The sequence below is a fragment of the Salmo salar genome, chromosome ssa19 (assembly GCF_905237065.1).
Source record: "Salmo salar chromosome ssa19, Ssal_v3.1, whole genome shotgun sequence".
NCBI classification, from domain to species: domain Eukaryota; kingdom Metazoa; phylum Chordata; class Actinopteri; order Salmoniformes; family Salmonidae; genus Salmo; species Salmo salar.
This window is the reverse complement of record NC_059460.1, coordinates 64,505,466-64,518,719: the sequence shown is the minus strand read 5'-3', so window position 1 is coordinate 64,518,719 and position 13,254 is coordinate 64,505,466. Positions and strand designations below refer to the sequence as shown.

At 43.5% G+C, this 13,254-nt stretch overlaps 1 protein-coding gene and 1 long non-coding RNA gene across 8 annotated transcripts in view; one reads left to right on the top strand and one right to left on the bottom strand.

The window, feature by feature from the left end:
• The window catches only part of LOC106579062 (tectonic-3), a 22,642-nt gene extending 17,591 nt beyond the window's left edge, over positions 1–5,051 (bottom strand). For 2 of the 4 annotated variants that reach the window (XM_014158558.2, XM_014158559.2), the window contains exons 1-6: positions 4,423–5,051; positions 4,203–4,317; positions 1,218–1,318; positions 1,006–1,121; positions 794–902; positions 257–369 (exon numbers count right to left, since the gene is read on the bottom strand). In XM_014158558.2, the coding sequence (XP_014014033.2) occupies positions 257–369; positions 794–902; positions 1,006–1,121; positions 1,218–1,318; positions 4,203–4,317; positions 4,423–4,762 (894 nt within the window). In that variant the 5' untranslated portion in view covers positions 4,763–5,051. Of the gene's footprint in view, positions 1–256; positions 370–793; positions 903–1,005; positions 1,122–1,217; positions 1,319–4,202 lie in introns of all 4 variants that reach the window. The other 2 variants (XM_045702601.1, XM_045702602.1) reach the window with 2 other exon arrangements.
• On the top strand, positions 2,155–13,254 carry LOC106579064 (uncharacterized). Of its 4 annotated transcripts, none has more exons than XR_006760769.1 (7): positions 2,155–2,257; positions 5,363–5,402; positions 7,782–7,862; positions 11,732–11,851; positions 11,950–12,039; positions 12,708–12,839; positions 12,948–13,254. It is a non-coding gene; the product is annotated as an uncharacterized lncRNA (long non-coding RNA). The 4 variants fall into 4 exon arrangements; XR_001322572.2 differs by lacking the exon at positions 2,155–2,257 and adding an exon at positions 4,474–4,750; XR_001322570.2 differs by lacking the exon at positions 2,155–2,257 and adding an exon at positions 5,098–5,234.

Here is a 13,254-nt window from a genome sequence, read left to right as displayed (position 1 = left end):
GAGGGTGAAAATGTCTTCAAAGATTTTGAACTAAAAGTTTAACACTGACATCAGCTTTAGGGAGTGGTAATCAAGTGGCCAATAATGGTTGCAATTGAAATCAGTTCTGTGGGTGATTGTATTGTGTATTGATCACAACGAGAGATTTGTGTTAATACGGAAGCCAACGGTGGTTGCAATAGGCCCAAGATATTTATATTATACAGATACTGTACGCATGCATCCAAAACTTGAGCACACACATGCACACACAAACCTTGAGCAGGCTGATGTCATGGAAGTAGGACTGTGCATTGAGACTGGGGTCTGTGGCACAGGATTGGGGAGTCAGTGTGCGGGTGCAAGAGAGAGAAATAGATCGCAGGAACCCTACAAGGGGAGACCAGAAATAAAAATATAGAACAAACTAAAAACATCGTAATACAAAAAGTATTACTTGAGTACTGGTCAAAACGAACATGAGCAACTCTTATTGGACAAGTCCTGGTAGACCATCCCTATTTCAGTCAGTTTTCTTCCATTTGGTGCCAACTGAACATGACCCCGGTCTCCCAAGACTATTAGCACCACCCAGCAGATAAGCCAACTGCAGCAGTGCGTAAGATTTCTACTTTATTCCGAGTATAGGGACACGGTTCAGAAGGACACAACGTTGGCCAACATTCAGATAGACATTTTTGTTCTAAATAGCATATTTCTATCTGAATGTTGAAGGAATCATGTCAACTCTATTCATGGCATGTCTATCTGCAAGGTTCAACAACATTTGGCTACTGAACAGGTGACTTCTTACTGGCAGGGTTACGCTCGACACAGGAAGACGTGGCGGCCCCTGGTGAAGGCTGTCGAAGGACCCCACGAATGGAGGAGCTGTTGAAATGGGACATGATTGTGTCATCAACCTGCGACAAAGTAACAAGACCAATCAGAGAGAAAAATTACTAGGCCTGTCTGAATGATTAAATCGCTGGTTAAGATTATTATAGACACCACATCTCAACATACCCTGTAGAAATCTTTGGTGTGGGTACTATAAGTTGCGGATCCCTTCCAAGAGAAGTGGTAGGAGGAGTCCAATGGTGTATTAGCAAGAGCTGGAAGGATCTGGGAAACTGTATTATCTGTAGAGAAGGAATGGATGGATCACCATCAGGAAAATGTTTTTTTTTGTGTGTGTGTGTGTGTGTGTGTGTGTGTGTGTGTGTGTGTGTGATTACCCTCTTCTGGTCGAATGCAGACAAATTTGTTTGTGACAGTGACGCGTGAAGGATCCACATTGACTCTGAATATCAACCAGCTCTCAATGCATTCACCATATCTGTAAAACAAACAATTCAATTGGTCAAATCAATGTTCCTTGATGTGCTTTAGCAATACATAACTAAAGAAATCACTCACTTTACAGTGCATTCGGAAAGTATTCAGACTCCTTTTTTCAACATTTTGTTACGTTAGTCTTATTCTAAAATTGATTAAATAAAAAAAATGTCTCTACACACAATGCCCCATAATGACAAAGTGAGAACAGGTTTAGATTTTTTTGTAAATGTATCTAAAAAATGTTTTTTTACAGAAATACCTTAAGTATTCAGACCCTTAGCTATTGTAAGAATATTTAAAGATAAATACACAACACAGAGGACTAAAGGTCAAGAGGGAATTAACAATCAATGGAAATAGTTGTTCTTCTGTAATAGGGAATTAATGATCAATAGAAATAGTTGTTTCTTTGTAATGGGGAACTGAAGATTAATGGGTCAGGGACACAGGAGGAATTTCAGTCGGACTCATAGCTACATGTGGCAAGTTCATTGGTCCGAATTGTCTATACATTGAGCCCGAAACGGAATACTTGGTATTTGGCCATTGGCCCAATTTTACTGCAAGGAATTCTAATTGGTCAACCACAGGCTAGGCTTGGGTATAACTGCATCCTGTCTCTTTTTCCAGTGGAGAAACCATTGAGGACAGGGAAGAATAAACATCTACTTTCCAGCATAACTGATTTGTTCTCTTTGAATAAATATAATTTGCGCCCCCTGATTTGATTTGGGCTCAGTGTTATTGAAGAATAACATCAACAGCTAACACATGGTGCCGTGACCCGGATGAATTGGTCTTGACCAACAACGGGGAGAAAAAGAAGAAAATAAAAAAAATCAACTGTGTGTTGATCCAGTGGAAAGATAAGAGGGCTGCGCGCAACCCACTTCGGGAGAGTCAGCTCTTAATCTCCTGACTGCTAACATATTGCTGGGTGAGTCTAGACCTATATCTAAAATAACCAAATCAGGTTAAAATAAGTGCATGCATTGAGTGATACATACATGTGATGTATAGGGGTTCGAATCCTCTGTTAAAGGCCTATCAGTTAAAATAAGCCACAATTGATTAAGGGTGTGAAACCTTGTTCCATAGAAGTGAGTTTCTAGTTGAGTAGCAATTTAGGGTAATGTAAGCCTTGTACAAGCTTTTGAAGTGAACACACGTTTTAGGGGTAACCAGGCCCTGTAGAAACAATGTGTTCTATAAGATAGGTTAGAGTCCTCAAGGGGTTATACAACTATAAATACTTTTGAAGTTAATGTAATGCCATTTTTTAAAGTGAGAGAACCACTCTGGAAAAGGGCAGGACAGCTGCTCTGGATGTGAACATGGAAAATATAAAATTCACTGGCTAGTGATATGAAGAACCATTTCAAATTAAAGTGTAGGCAAGATAATCTTTTTTTTTTTATGTCATAGTTGACAAAGATGGAATCTGTCTGATAGACATTCTATTTCTCCACAAGCTTTTTGTTTAACTTATTGACAAAGACACAATGGTCTTTAATAACTGTATTAGCCAAAGTAAGAAAACATGATACATTCCTTTGTGATACACATGATAGGACATTGCAGAGAGAGAGAATTTGAGGGCTCTTGATGAACAGAGACATTAAAAGCCAAAATTCAACAATTACAGGAGGCAAGGGTGGAAAAGGCAGACTTGGCCCCTACCTGTGGGCTCTCTGTTCTCTCAATCTACCCTCATGCTGAGTTGCGCAAGGCAGATCAGGTTTCAAGCATCTGGTCGGCACTTCCTGGCTTTGAGTCAACAGATTCTGACAGCGGTGACGAACGAGGTCTTAGGGAGTAAAGACAAACCTCCAGTGACAGTAATCACACAAATCATCATCTCCAAAACAGTTGGATGAATGGTCAAAGACTTTGAAGCATCCACGAGACGTGGGTATGAAGACGTGGGACCATTTAAAGCGATATAAGGAACTCCACAATCTACATTCTTATGATGGGTTACAGTTGTTAGCCTTTGTTTTGAACAGCCGTGAACATGGTGTACTTGAAGAAAAGGTTTATAGAGCTGTGGGTGGTGAAGAGCAAGATGTGGCTGATGGATGGAGAGCCATTCATGTTTTCCTTAAGGGTCTGACCAATGCTGTGGGGATGTTTTTCAGCGGCAGGGACTGGGAGACTAGTCAGGATCAAGGCAAAGATGAACGGAGCAAAGTAGAGAGCTCCTTGATGAAAACCTGCTCCAGAGCACTCAGGACCTCAGAATGGGCGAAAGTTCACCTTCCAACAGGACAACAACCCTAAGAGCACAGCCAAGACAATGCAGGAGTGGCTTTGGGACAAGTCTCTGGATGTCCTTGAGTGGCCCAGCCAGAGCCCGGACTTGAACCCAATCTAAAATCTCTGGAGAGGCCTGAAAATAGCTGTGCAGCGACGCTCCACATCCAATCTAACTGAGCTTGAGAGGATCTGCAGAGAAGAATGGGAGAAACTCCCCAAATACAGGTGTGTCAAGCTTGTAGAGTCATATCCAAGAAGACTTAAGGCTGTAAACGCTGCCAAAGGTGCTTCAACAAAGTACTGAGTAAAGGGTCAGAATACTTATGTAAGAGATATGAGATATTTACATTTTTAATTACATTTCTAAAAACCTGTTTTTTCTTTGTCATTATGGGGTATTGTGTGTAGATTTATTAGGGGGGAAAACAATTTAATCCATTTTAGAATAAGGCTGTAACGTAATAAAAAGTGGAAAAGGTGAAGGGGTCTGAATACTTTCCGAATGCACTGTACATCCCACCTTGACACCAATGTAGCGAACAGTGGCGGTGAACGCAGCATCCCTTGCGAGGATCGAACCTGGATAGCCATGACCCCAAGGCAAATGCGCAGGCGTATAAACTTACATGACTTCATCTAAACATCCATTGAAGACAGAGCTCAAGTCAGGGATGTCGCAGTCCACAATGTCACAGCAGCAGCCAATATCACAGAAGTCTGGGGTCAAATCACATAAACACACTACAAGACAGCAAAGGTTAATCTCAAAACTATTGTAGTGCACTAATGTATTTTTTTCAATGACAATAGACATACGTACCTTGTGACGTGTAGCCACCAACCTACCTTTTGGAGTCAGACTTGTTTTGGCAGTAGTTTCAACAGGAGGAGGGACAGTTTCAATGACTGGCTCGGTGGTGGCTTCAGATGATGGAGCCAGGTCCGTGGTTACCGTGGAAACACCATCTTGAGTGACAGTTTCAGCAGAAGCAGTTGCAAAAGTATCCAATGCAACGGTTGAAACGGTATACATCGGGTCAGTGGTACTGAAAGGCTCATAGGTTTTTGGACTGTTCGTTGTTATTGAAGACTCTGTGTTGACTCCGCCATCTGTGGCCGCATGGGTCACACGTACAGAAAGGACAATAACTAGCTGCACTGCGCGATACAAATGGTATGTGGACATTTTTGTCTAACGGGTGCGAACTCTACCGGCTAAAGTTAGCTAGATAAAAACATAGCTAACGTTAGCTAGCAACCCGATTTGGCTTGAATAGGTTGCAGCGCTACCTCTGCATCACGTTTGCTAGCACCACAAAACAATAGCTAACATAAACTAGGAAACGAGACGAATTACTCACATGTGAATTTATCAATGCACGAAAATTCAACACTATTGAAGACATGCTAAAATGTAGCTATAAAAAGCCTCACGTTGCCAAGGAAGCGTAAACCGCTTAGTTTACATCCGTTTCTTCTTCTTCTATGGTATTTTGGAGGTCCGCAAACAATCCGCTGCCTCCTACTGTGCACGGCCAGTCGTGTATAGCCGTAACGGACATTTTGGTGACCTTATTTGACCTTTTCTGCTGCTTTTGAGACATCGTTCGATCCCTCCTTGGGGCACTACTTGAGTAAAGAAAACACTAAACAATACAGTAACTATTGGTCACTCTTATGTATTATTATTCTAATATGTATTCATTATAGAATTGTGTCAGGTATTAATGATAAACCTTTAAACTGCACTCTTCCGCCCCCCCCTCCCCATCTCTCTCTTTTTCAGCTCCAGATGACAAAACCTACACACAGTCCAAGGGTTGCAGGTCAGCTAATTTCCTTCTGGTCACACGTTGTATTCAGAGAGGCGGCCACGCGGAGGAGCACTCTTTTCTATTTGAAGATGGTTTTTTTATATGTATGTCTACTAGGGTTGAGGTTAGTGCACCTGCCTACTGATTATTTGGCCGGGTTTCAATACCTGCTATAGTCACAATTTTTTGCTCTCCCAAAAGCAACACAGGCCTAATACGAGACAAATAGCTACCTGTAAAGTAATGAGAGTGACCATATTAGAAAATCATGGGACATAGTCTTTGGTTGCATGCTATTTTATGTCAATCATATTGCTGCTATAGCCTATAACTGATGCTTCGTGGTCTTATGCTGCCTTCTACTGGAAATATTTAGCATTTAAGTTATTAATTTACAGACATTGGTGAAGCAGCTGAGAAAGTGTATTTTTCTTATTAATTCCTGAGATCAGTCTCAAACCTGCCCCTCCTATCCCAGCCAATTGCTGGACTTTCACATATAGGTTACTAGGTCACACCCAGTTCAAACCACATTTGAAAAATATAATGTGGCTTGTTTATCAAGTGTTCTGCCTTACAATAATATATATTATAAAATAACTAATAATTGCTAAATGCTTGCATAGGGTTTGATTTAAAAAAAATCTAAACGCTATTTAGTACTATAATGGTATTTACTAACATAATATTATTACAAAAATAGTTTAAAGTGTTCTAGGCTACCCTACCCAAGAATTAGGGTTAAGGCTAAAATAGGTTATAACTAGGATTAGGGTTAAGGCTAAAATAGGTTATAACTAGGATTAGGGTTAAGGCTAAAATAGGTTATACCTAGGGTTAGGGTTAAGGCTAAAATAGGTTATTCCTAGGGTTAGGGTTCAAGGCAAAAACCAGTATGGGTTTATAGCTCTTTCGCCTCCCTGTGGCCTTCTGTGGGTACTACATAACTCATCCATGACACTTGTAGGCTCATTTTCAGAGGTAGCAACTGCTTCAGATCTACAAATCAATGAGCTAGACCTATCCATTTGCTTTGCAACTCTGTGAACCTGCGCAGCATTCGCTCCATCCAATGCCTACTAACAAACCGATTGACGCATATCAAATTACCCAGCAGCCATTTAGAAACAACAAATCGTCCAAAAAATAGGTTATTTCTTAATTTAAAAATGTCTTCTGGCTGTTTAAAAAAAAAAATCAGCCACATCTTGAAAAAGAGGACAGGGACATGCGTTTTGTTTAGGTTTACACCTTTTTCTGAAAGAAAATATGGTTAACCATGACCAGAAAATGTTTACCGGCTATGCGCCAGCCATCGTTAACACTGTGGATCACAATTGTGTACCCAGGTGAACAGTGAGTGCACTCACCAAATAGCTGTAACCTAATTAATTACTTGAAGTAAGCCTAACAGGCTGACTACACCGCTCGCTTCACGTGCGCGAGCGTTGCAAAATACATTTAGACATACATGTTATTCAATTATTGCACCCACACTGCTCGTGCGCGCCAATGAGCGTCTGCGTTGCCAAGGGCTAAAATAGAAGTCAGTTTTATTTCTGACCCAGATCTCATTGGTTTATAGAAGCAGGTACCCACGTGCCATCTCCTCATTGGTTATACCCACGTGGGTGACTGAAAGACGAATGAGGTCAGTGGCAGTAATGCACCTAATTTATGAAAGTTGCCAATTGCAATATAAAGTCAAGAGAAGAAAAAGCCTGGAAGGAGGAGAGATGACTAGAAACGATTCCGTTGACCGTTTTATGTGTGGATTAATTGGCGGAGTAGAGGACCTTGTGCATTTCAGCTAAAATAACTCAATGTTTATATCCCAGGATTAGTTAGCAAAAGCAAGGAAGCTAAATAGGACAAATTAGCTAGCAAGTGCAAGCTAGCTAGCAAAATTGCCATAAATGTTTCATGCTTTTCGACCTGTCCCCAAATTAATATAATTGGTTCAGAGTTTGTTTTGATATTTTAACCTGCGTGTCGTGATCCCGATTGGTGTGGGGGGACAAAATGCATTTATGCACGATGGCGTACGCGCACAACCGGTTTGGGTTCCGTGTAGGAGTTTAACGTGGGCATGTCTCATTGCCAACAATTGTGAAGCAGGCATTGTGACGTCGAACAATAGGTTGGGAATAGAACGTCCGGAAGGCGAGTTGGTGCTCAATAGAACTAACAGGAGCTGGCAGGGTGAAACATTTCCTAAAATAAGTGCTGTTTTTTCACAATTACGGCAAGCAGTTGGGACAGATGGTAATATTATGAAACTGGGCTCCACGGCGGGGTGGATGCAATTAACTAGTTATCAGAAAAAAGCATTGTTAAAAATGTTGTGTCCAGCCTACTGAAATGCCTCTGTACTCTTGTAATTTTTCATAGTGGAACCATCCACTCCCAAGGAGAACACGAAGTAATAAAAAATGTCCCCATATGTAACTTCAGGACATTTTATCATGTCAAGTAAGTATTAATCATGGACGGATGGGATACGGTGATCCATGTGTGTGTTCCCAAACGTAAGCCATGTTTTGTTTTTTGTGTTAACGATGCATGTTTTTTATTATTAGCTAGCCGCCGCTCTGAGGTAATTTGCTAGTGTTGCCGGAAGTTTTGAAACTGAAACAAAAACACAATCGCGTTAGAATGGAACTAGGTGAAGTGGGCGGTCTTTAGCTAAATGACCCTAAACAGTTTCCCATGCATTGTCAATGGGGTTTGTAAACCAACCCGGATGTAATATACAATTCTGGCCACACGTTGACTCAGTGGCGCTTCTCCATGCAGGACTTGGGAGGGGGAGGGATGCACATTCTGTAAACGGGAATAGGTGCGTCACCGGTCACTGAGCTAAAGTTAGCTAGTTAGTCACAGAAATGTACGTTCAGTCTTAATTATTTCAGTCCGATTTGACTTCTTACGAAGTCAGCATGGCTCAACATAGTTTTTCATTTTTGACCTTGACATTGTTGCTGGATAGATACTTTCATAGCTAACATGCTGGCACTGCTAGCTAGCTAATGCTAACGGCGCTAGCTAACGAAGGTTACATATGTAACCACGGTTATGTGAGCTAAACTCAGCAAAAAAAGAAATGTCCTCTCACTATCAACTGCATTTATTTTCAGCAAAACTTAACATGTGTAAATATTTGTATGAACATAAGATTCAACAGACATAAACTGATAAAGTTCTACAGACATGTGACTAACAGAAATTGAATAATGTGTCCCTGAACAAAGGGTGGGGGGTCAAAAGCAAAAGTAACAGTCAGTATCTGGTGTGGCCACCAGCTGCATTAAGTACTGCAGTGCATCTCCTCATGGACTGCACCAGATTTGCTAGTTCTTGCTCTGAGATGTTACCCCACTCTTCCACCAAGGCACTTGCAAGTCCCCAGACATTTCTGGGGGGAATGGCCCTAGCCCTCACCCTCCAATCCAACAGGTCCCAGACGCGCTCAATGGGATTGAGATCCGGGCTCTTCGCTGGCCATGTCAGAACACTGACATTCTTGTCTTGCAGGAAATCACACACAGAACGAGCAGTATGGCTGGTGGCATTGTCATGCTGGAGGGTCGTCAGGATGAGCCTGCAGGAAGGGTACCACATGAGCGAGGAGGATGTCTCCCCTGTAATGAACAGCGTTGAGATTGCAGGCAATGACAACAAGCTCAGTCCGATGATGCTGTGACACACCGCCCCAGACCATGACGGACCCTCCACCTCCAAATCGATCCCGCTCCAGAGTACAGGCCTCGGTGTAACGCTCATTCCTTCGATGATAAACGTGAATCCGACCATAAGATGGAGGGGGTGGGACCGCAGTCCACCCTGATGATTGATGTCAGCCACCACTGTGGTGTTGTCCGTTCTCACCAGGACATGTCTTCCTTTCAGATGTGGAAGGAAAGACCACAGGGCCAGCAGTACAGCTCTAGTATATTGACATACCTGCCGCTCCAAGGGGGTAGCCAACAGCCGCTGGCTGACCTGCTCTTGGTCACACCCCCCAGACGATCTGGGAGGCATCTGTGCTGACCAGCTCCCGGCGGCACATCCTCAGCATCTCCACCCCACCTGAGAGAAAGGAGCGACAGCGCCACCTTAACAATGCCTTGAGGCAATGTGCGGTCACCCGCAGCTGGTGATGACAGTGGCACTTTGGGTGCAGCCGGTGGGAGTTGAACCACCGTTGAAGAGGCCGGAGATGGAGCAGGTCCAGGGGAATAAGCAAAGAGGCCGCGGTCAGCAAGCTCAACAGGCATTGGCAGGTCAGGGCGGATACCACCCGCCTCTGCCGAAAGTGGTCGAGGCAAGATGGATCACCTGAACCCTTCTGGTGGGCAGGCGTGCTCTCATGAGGACTGAGTCCAGTTCCATGCCAATGAAGGCCACCCTCTGGGTGGGTGTCAGATGACTCTTTGTTGTCGATTACAGTAATGCCCAGCCTGCCGATGTGGGTCAGAAGCATGTCTGTCTGACAGGACCTGGGTCCTGGTCGGGGCACAAATAAGCCAATCGTCCAGGTAATTGAGGATCAACAATCCTCGGGACGTGAGAGGTGCCAGGACAGCATCCATGCACTTTGTGAAAGTGCGGGGTGCCAAGGCGAGGCCGACGGGAAGAACCAAGAATTCGTAAGCCGTTTCTTCGAAGTGAATCGGAGGTGCTGCCAATAAGCTGGGTGAACAGGAACATGGAAGCATGCATCCCTCAGGTCCAGTGCCACAAACCACTGGTCCCTGGACACTGCCTGCAACACGAGGCTGGGGACAGCATGTGGAACCTCAGTACCTTCAAGTACCCATTGAGGTTGCGGAGGTCCAGAATCGGTCGAAACCCTCCGTCACTTTTTGGAACCACAAAATAAGTGGAGTAGAACCTAGCTAGTCGTTCTGATGTCTCGATCCTGCAGATGGCACCCTTGTCCAGGAGTGAGGAGATCTCCAGCTGCAGGGTTTTCTTCAGGGGGGGTTGGTCACCGTGGTGACACGAAGGCTCCTGAAGGAAGGGGGCCGGCACCGGAATTGAAGTCGGTACCCCTCGAGCATTGTAAACACCCAGGGGGACTCCACACCCTCCTCCCACTTTGCCCTTTGAGACCTGGAGAAGCGCCGAGGCTGGGGAAGGGTGTGTCGGGGGTCCTGCCGGGGCCCGCCTCTCCTCTGGTGCCCCGAGCACCTGGGTCTCCCAGGCACATCCCTATGGAGGTGATGGATGATACCAACACACCTGTCAGAAAGGAAGCCATAAGCTCAACCAAGCCAACCATGCCAAGCCATTTAGGCCAGATTATTCTTCAAGACGTTTAAATGTTCATAGATGACCAGCAGTGTCAAATAGTAGAGGGTTATAGAGGGTGCAATAGTTCAGCACCTCAGGAGTAAACGCCAGTTGGCTCTTCATAGCTGAGCATTTAGAGGTTGAGACAATAGGTACGGTAGAAAGAGACAGGATCAAACAGCGGGTCTGGGACAAGGTAGTACCTCCGGTGAGCCTTGAGCAGGTCAGGGTTCCATAGCTGCAGACAGAAACAGCAGAGACTGGATCAGCAGCACGACCAGGTGGACTGGAGACAGGAAAAGCCAGGTAGTCCTGAGGCATGGTCCTAGAGCTCATGTCCTGCATCCTTTAACTTGTGTAGACTAACCCCTATAGGTTGGTAACTTCGCATGATTTAGCCTATTTGTCAATCCAGATCTGAAAATTTGTATACTTTTTACTGTACACGTGATAGTAATTTTTTCCAAAGCTAATCACTGAATGTCCTACTACAAGGATGTGGTCAGAACACACACATCAGATTGCAAGGGCAAGTACAATGAGCAGTTGGGAAAATGAAGTCTGCTGCGTGGGTTGCCAGATATATACACACACACATGTAATTCATTTGTTGTATTGTATTTATTATGGATCCCCAATAGCTGCTGCCAAGACAGCAGTTACTCTTCTTCGGGTCCAGCAAAATTCAGGCAATTATACAATTTTAAAAACATTACAATATATTCACAACACATTAAGTGTGTGCCCTCAGGCCACTACTCTACTACCACATATCTACAACACAAAATCCTTGTGTACGTGTGTGTACAGTGCGTATGTTATCGTGTGTATGCATTTGTCTCTTCACAATCCCCACTGTTCAATAAGGTGTATTTTACCTGTTTTTTAAATCTAATTTTACTGCTTGCGTAAGTTACTTGATGTGGAATAGAGTTCCATGTAGTCATGGCTCTATGTGCTTCTGTGCGCCTCCCATAGTATGTTCTTTTTAGGTTAGTGTGTAGTCAAGGCTTTGTCATTAAAATTATATTGTGCCTATTTTTCAGATCTGCCAACCTGCTCGGTGGGTGACAGGTAAGCGTCTTTCCACCAACCTGTTCTATCCTGGAGTGGCATGCTGGAACTTCCAGAGGCATGTAGACCTGAAGCAGTGTGATGTGGTCCAGGTAATTATCAAACACACGTATACACACTCACTCAATCATTCACTCTGTTTTATTGTATAATTATTTTAACTTAAGAAAATTGTTCCTCTCTCTTTTAGATCTGACACCCCTATTAGCTCAACCACAGACTGCACAGCTGCAGTCTTCTGCCCCTGCACCCGCTACACCGGCCACGACAGCTGATACAGGTCATTATCACATGCATGTATACACACATGCACACACATGCACACACTCCCACCTGTGAGCAGGGGGGGACAAAAAAAAAAAGAAATGAGCATATACTGTAGAAAATAAAAAAAAATGTAAATGTAACTTAGGGCTGTATTCAATCACGCCCGCTTTAGCCGACATCCACATAGTGGTTGTTTTGGCGGTGTCTGAGGTGGAATTGTGTTAGAGCTGTCAAATTCACAAGCAGCTCCTGGCATTATACCTAAAGCGGACATTGCCATTGGCTGTACGGAGTTGCATTAACATAAATCTCATGCAGCCCTGTTTACAAGTTATAACACTGGAATTTGAGATGTAATCTACACCTTGATTAGGCTGATAGAAATCCTCATTATTTAGTTTAATGATTTTGAATTTGAGCGTCATTATTTCTATATAACCTACACTTTCTCGTTCTGAACTTGAAGCGCGAGTAGGACGGGTGTTGTTTTGTGACAATGGTCAAGAGCTGCTGCTTACCGATTTGACAGTTACACCTCAGACACCGCCAAAACATCAGCTATGCGGGTGTCGGATATCGCCGGTTAACACTTGATCTGATTGAATCTAGGCCTTACACTCATTCAGTCTATTTAGTTGTATGATTATTGTCAGTTAAGAAAATTGTGCCTCTCTCTTTTAGATCTGCCACCCCCAGCAGTTCAGCTGTAGTCACAGCAGTCCTCTGCTGTGGTATTTAATTTACCGGCTGCACCAGTTTCTACTACACTGGCCGTGGATGGAGAAACTTTTGAGGATTCCCAGATGGATACAGGTCATTCAGAATTATATTACATACACATATGCTCACTCACACCAACAGATGTACGCACAGACATGTTGAGCTGTTTACTTACTGTCACTTTGTGCATCTCTCTTTCAGATCTGCCATGCACTCCACCACTGCCTGACAGCCTCACCCAGAAGTGCATGCACTGGGCCTATCAAGACTGACAAAAGCAGAGATGGGTGGCTGACAAGGAAAAATAAAACACAACATGCACACACACTCTCTGTCTCTGTCACACACACACATTATCCCCAATGTAAATAAATTGTAATTACTTGTTTATTTTATGTATGCTCCATTTTATTTTAGGATTGGAGATATCGACGCCTACATATCCATTATCAATATCTACATAATTACTCTAAATATCTATCCAATAAAAGTGTGACTGTTAATATTG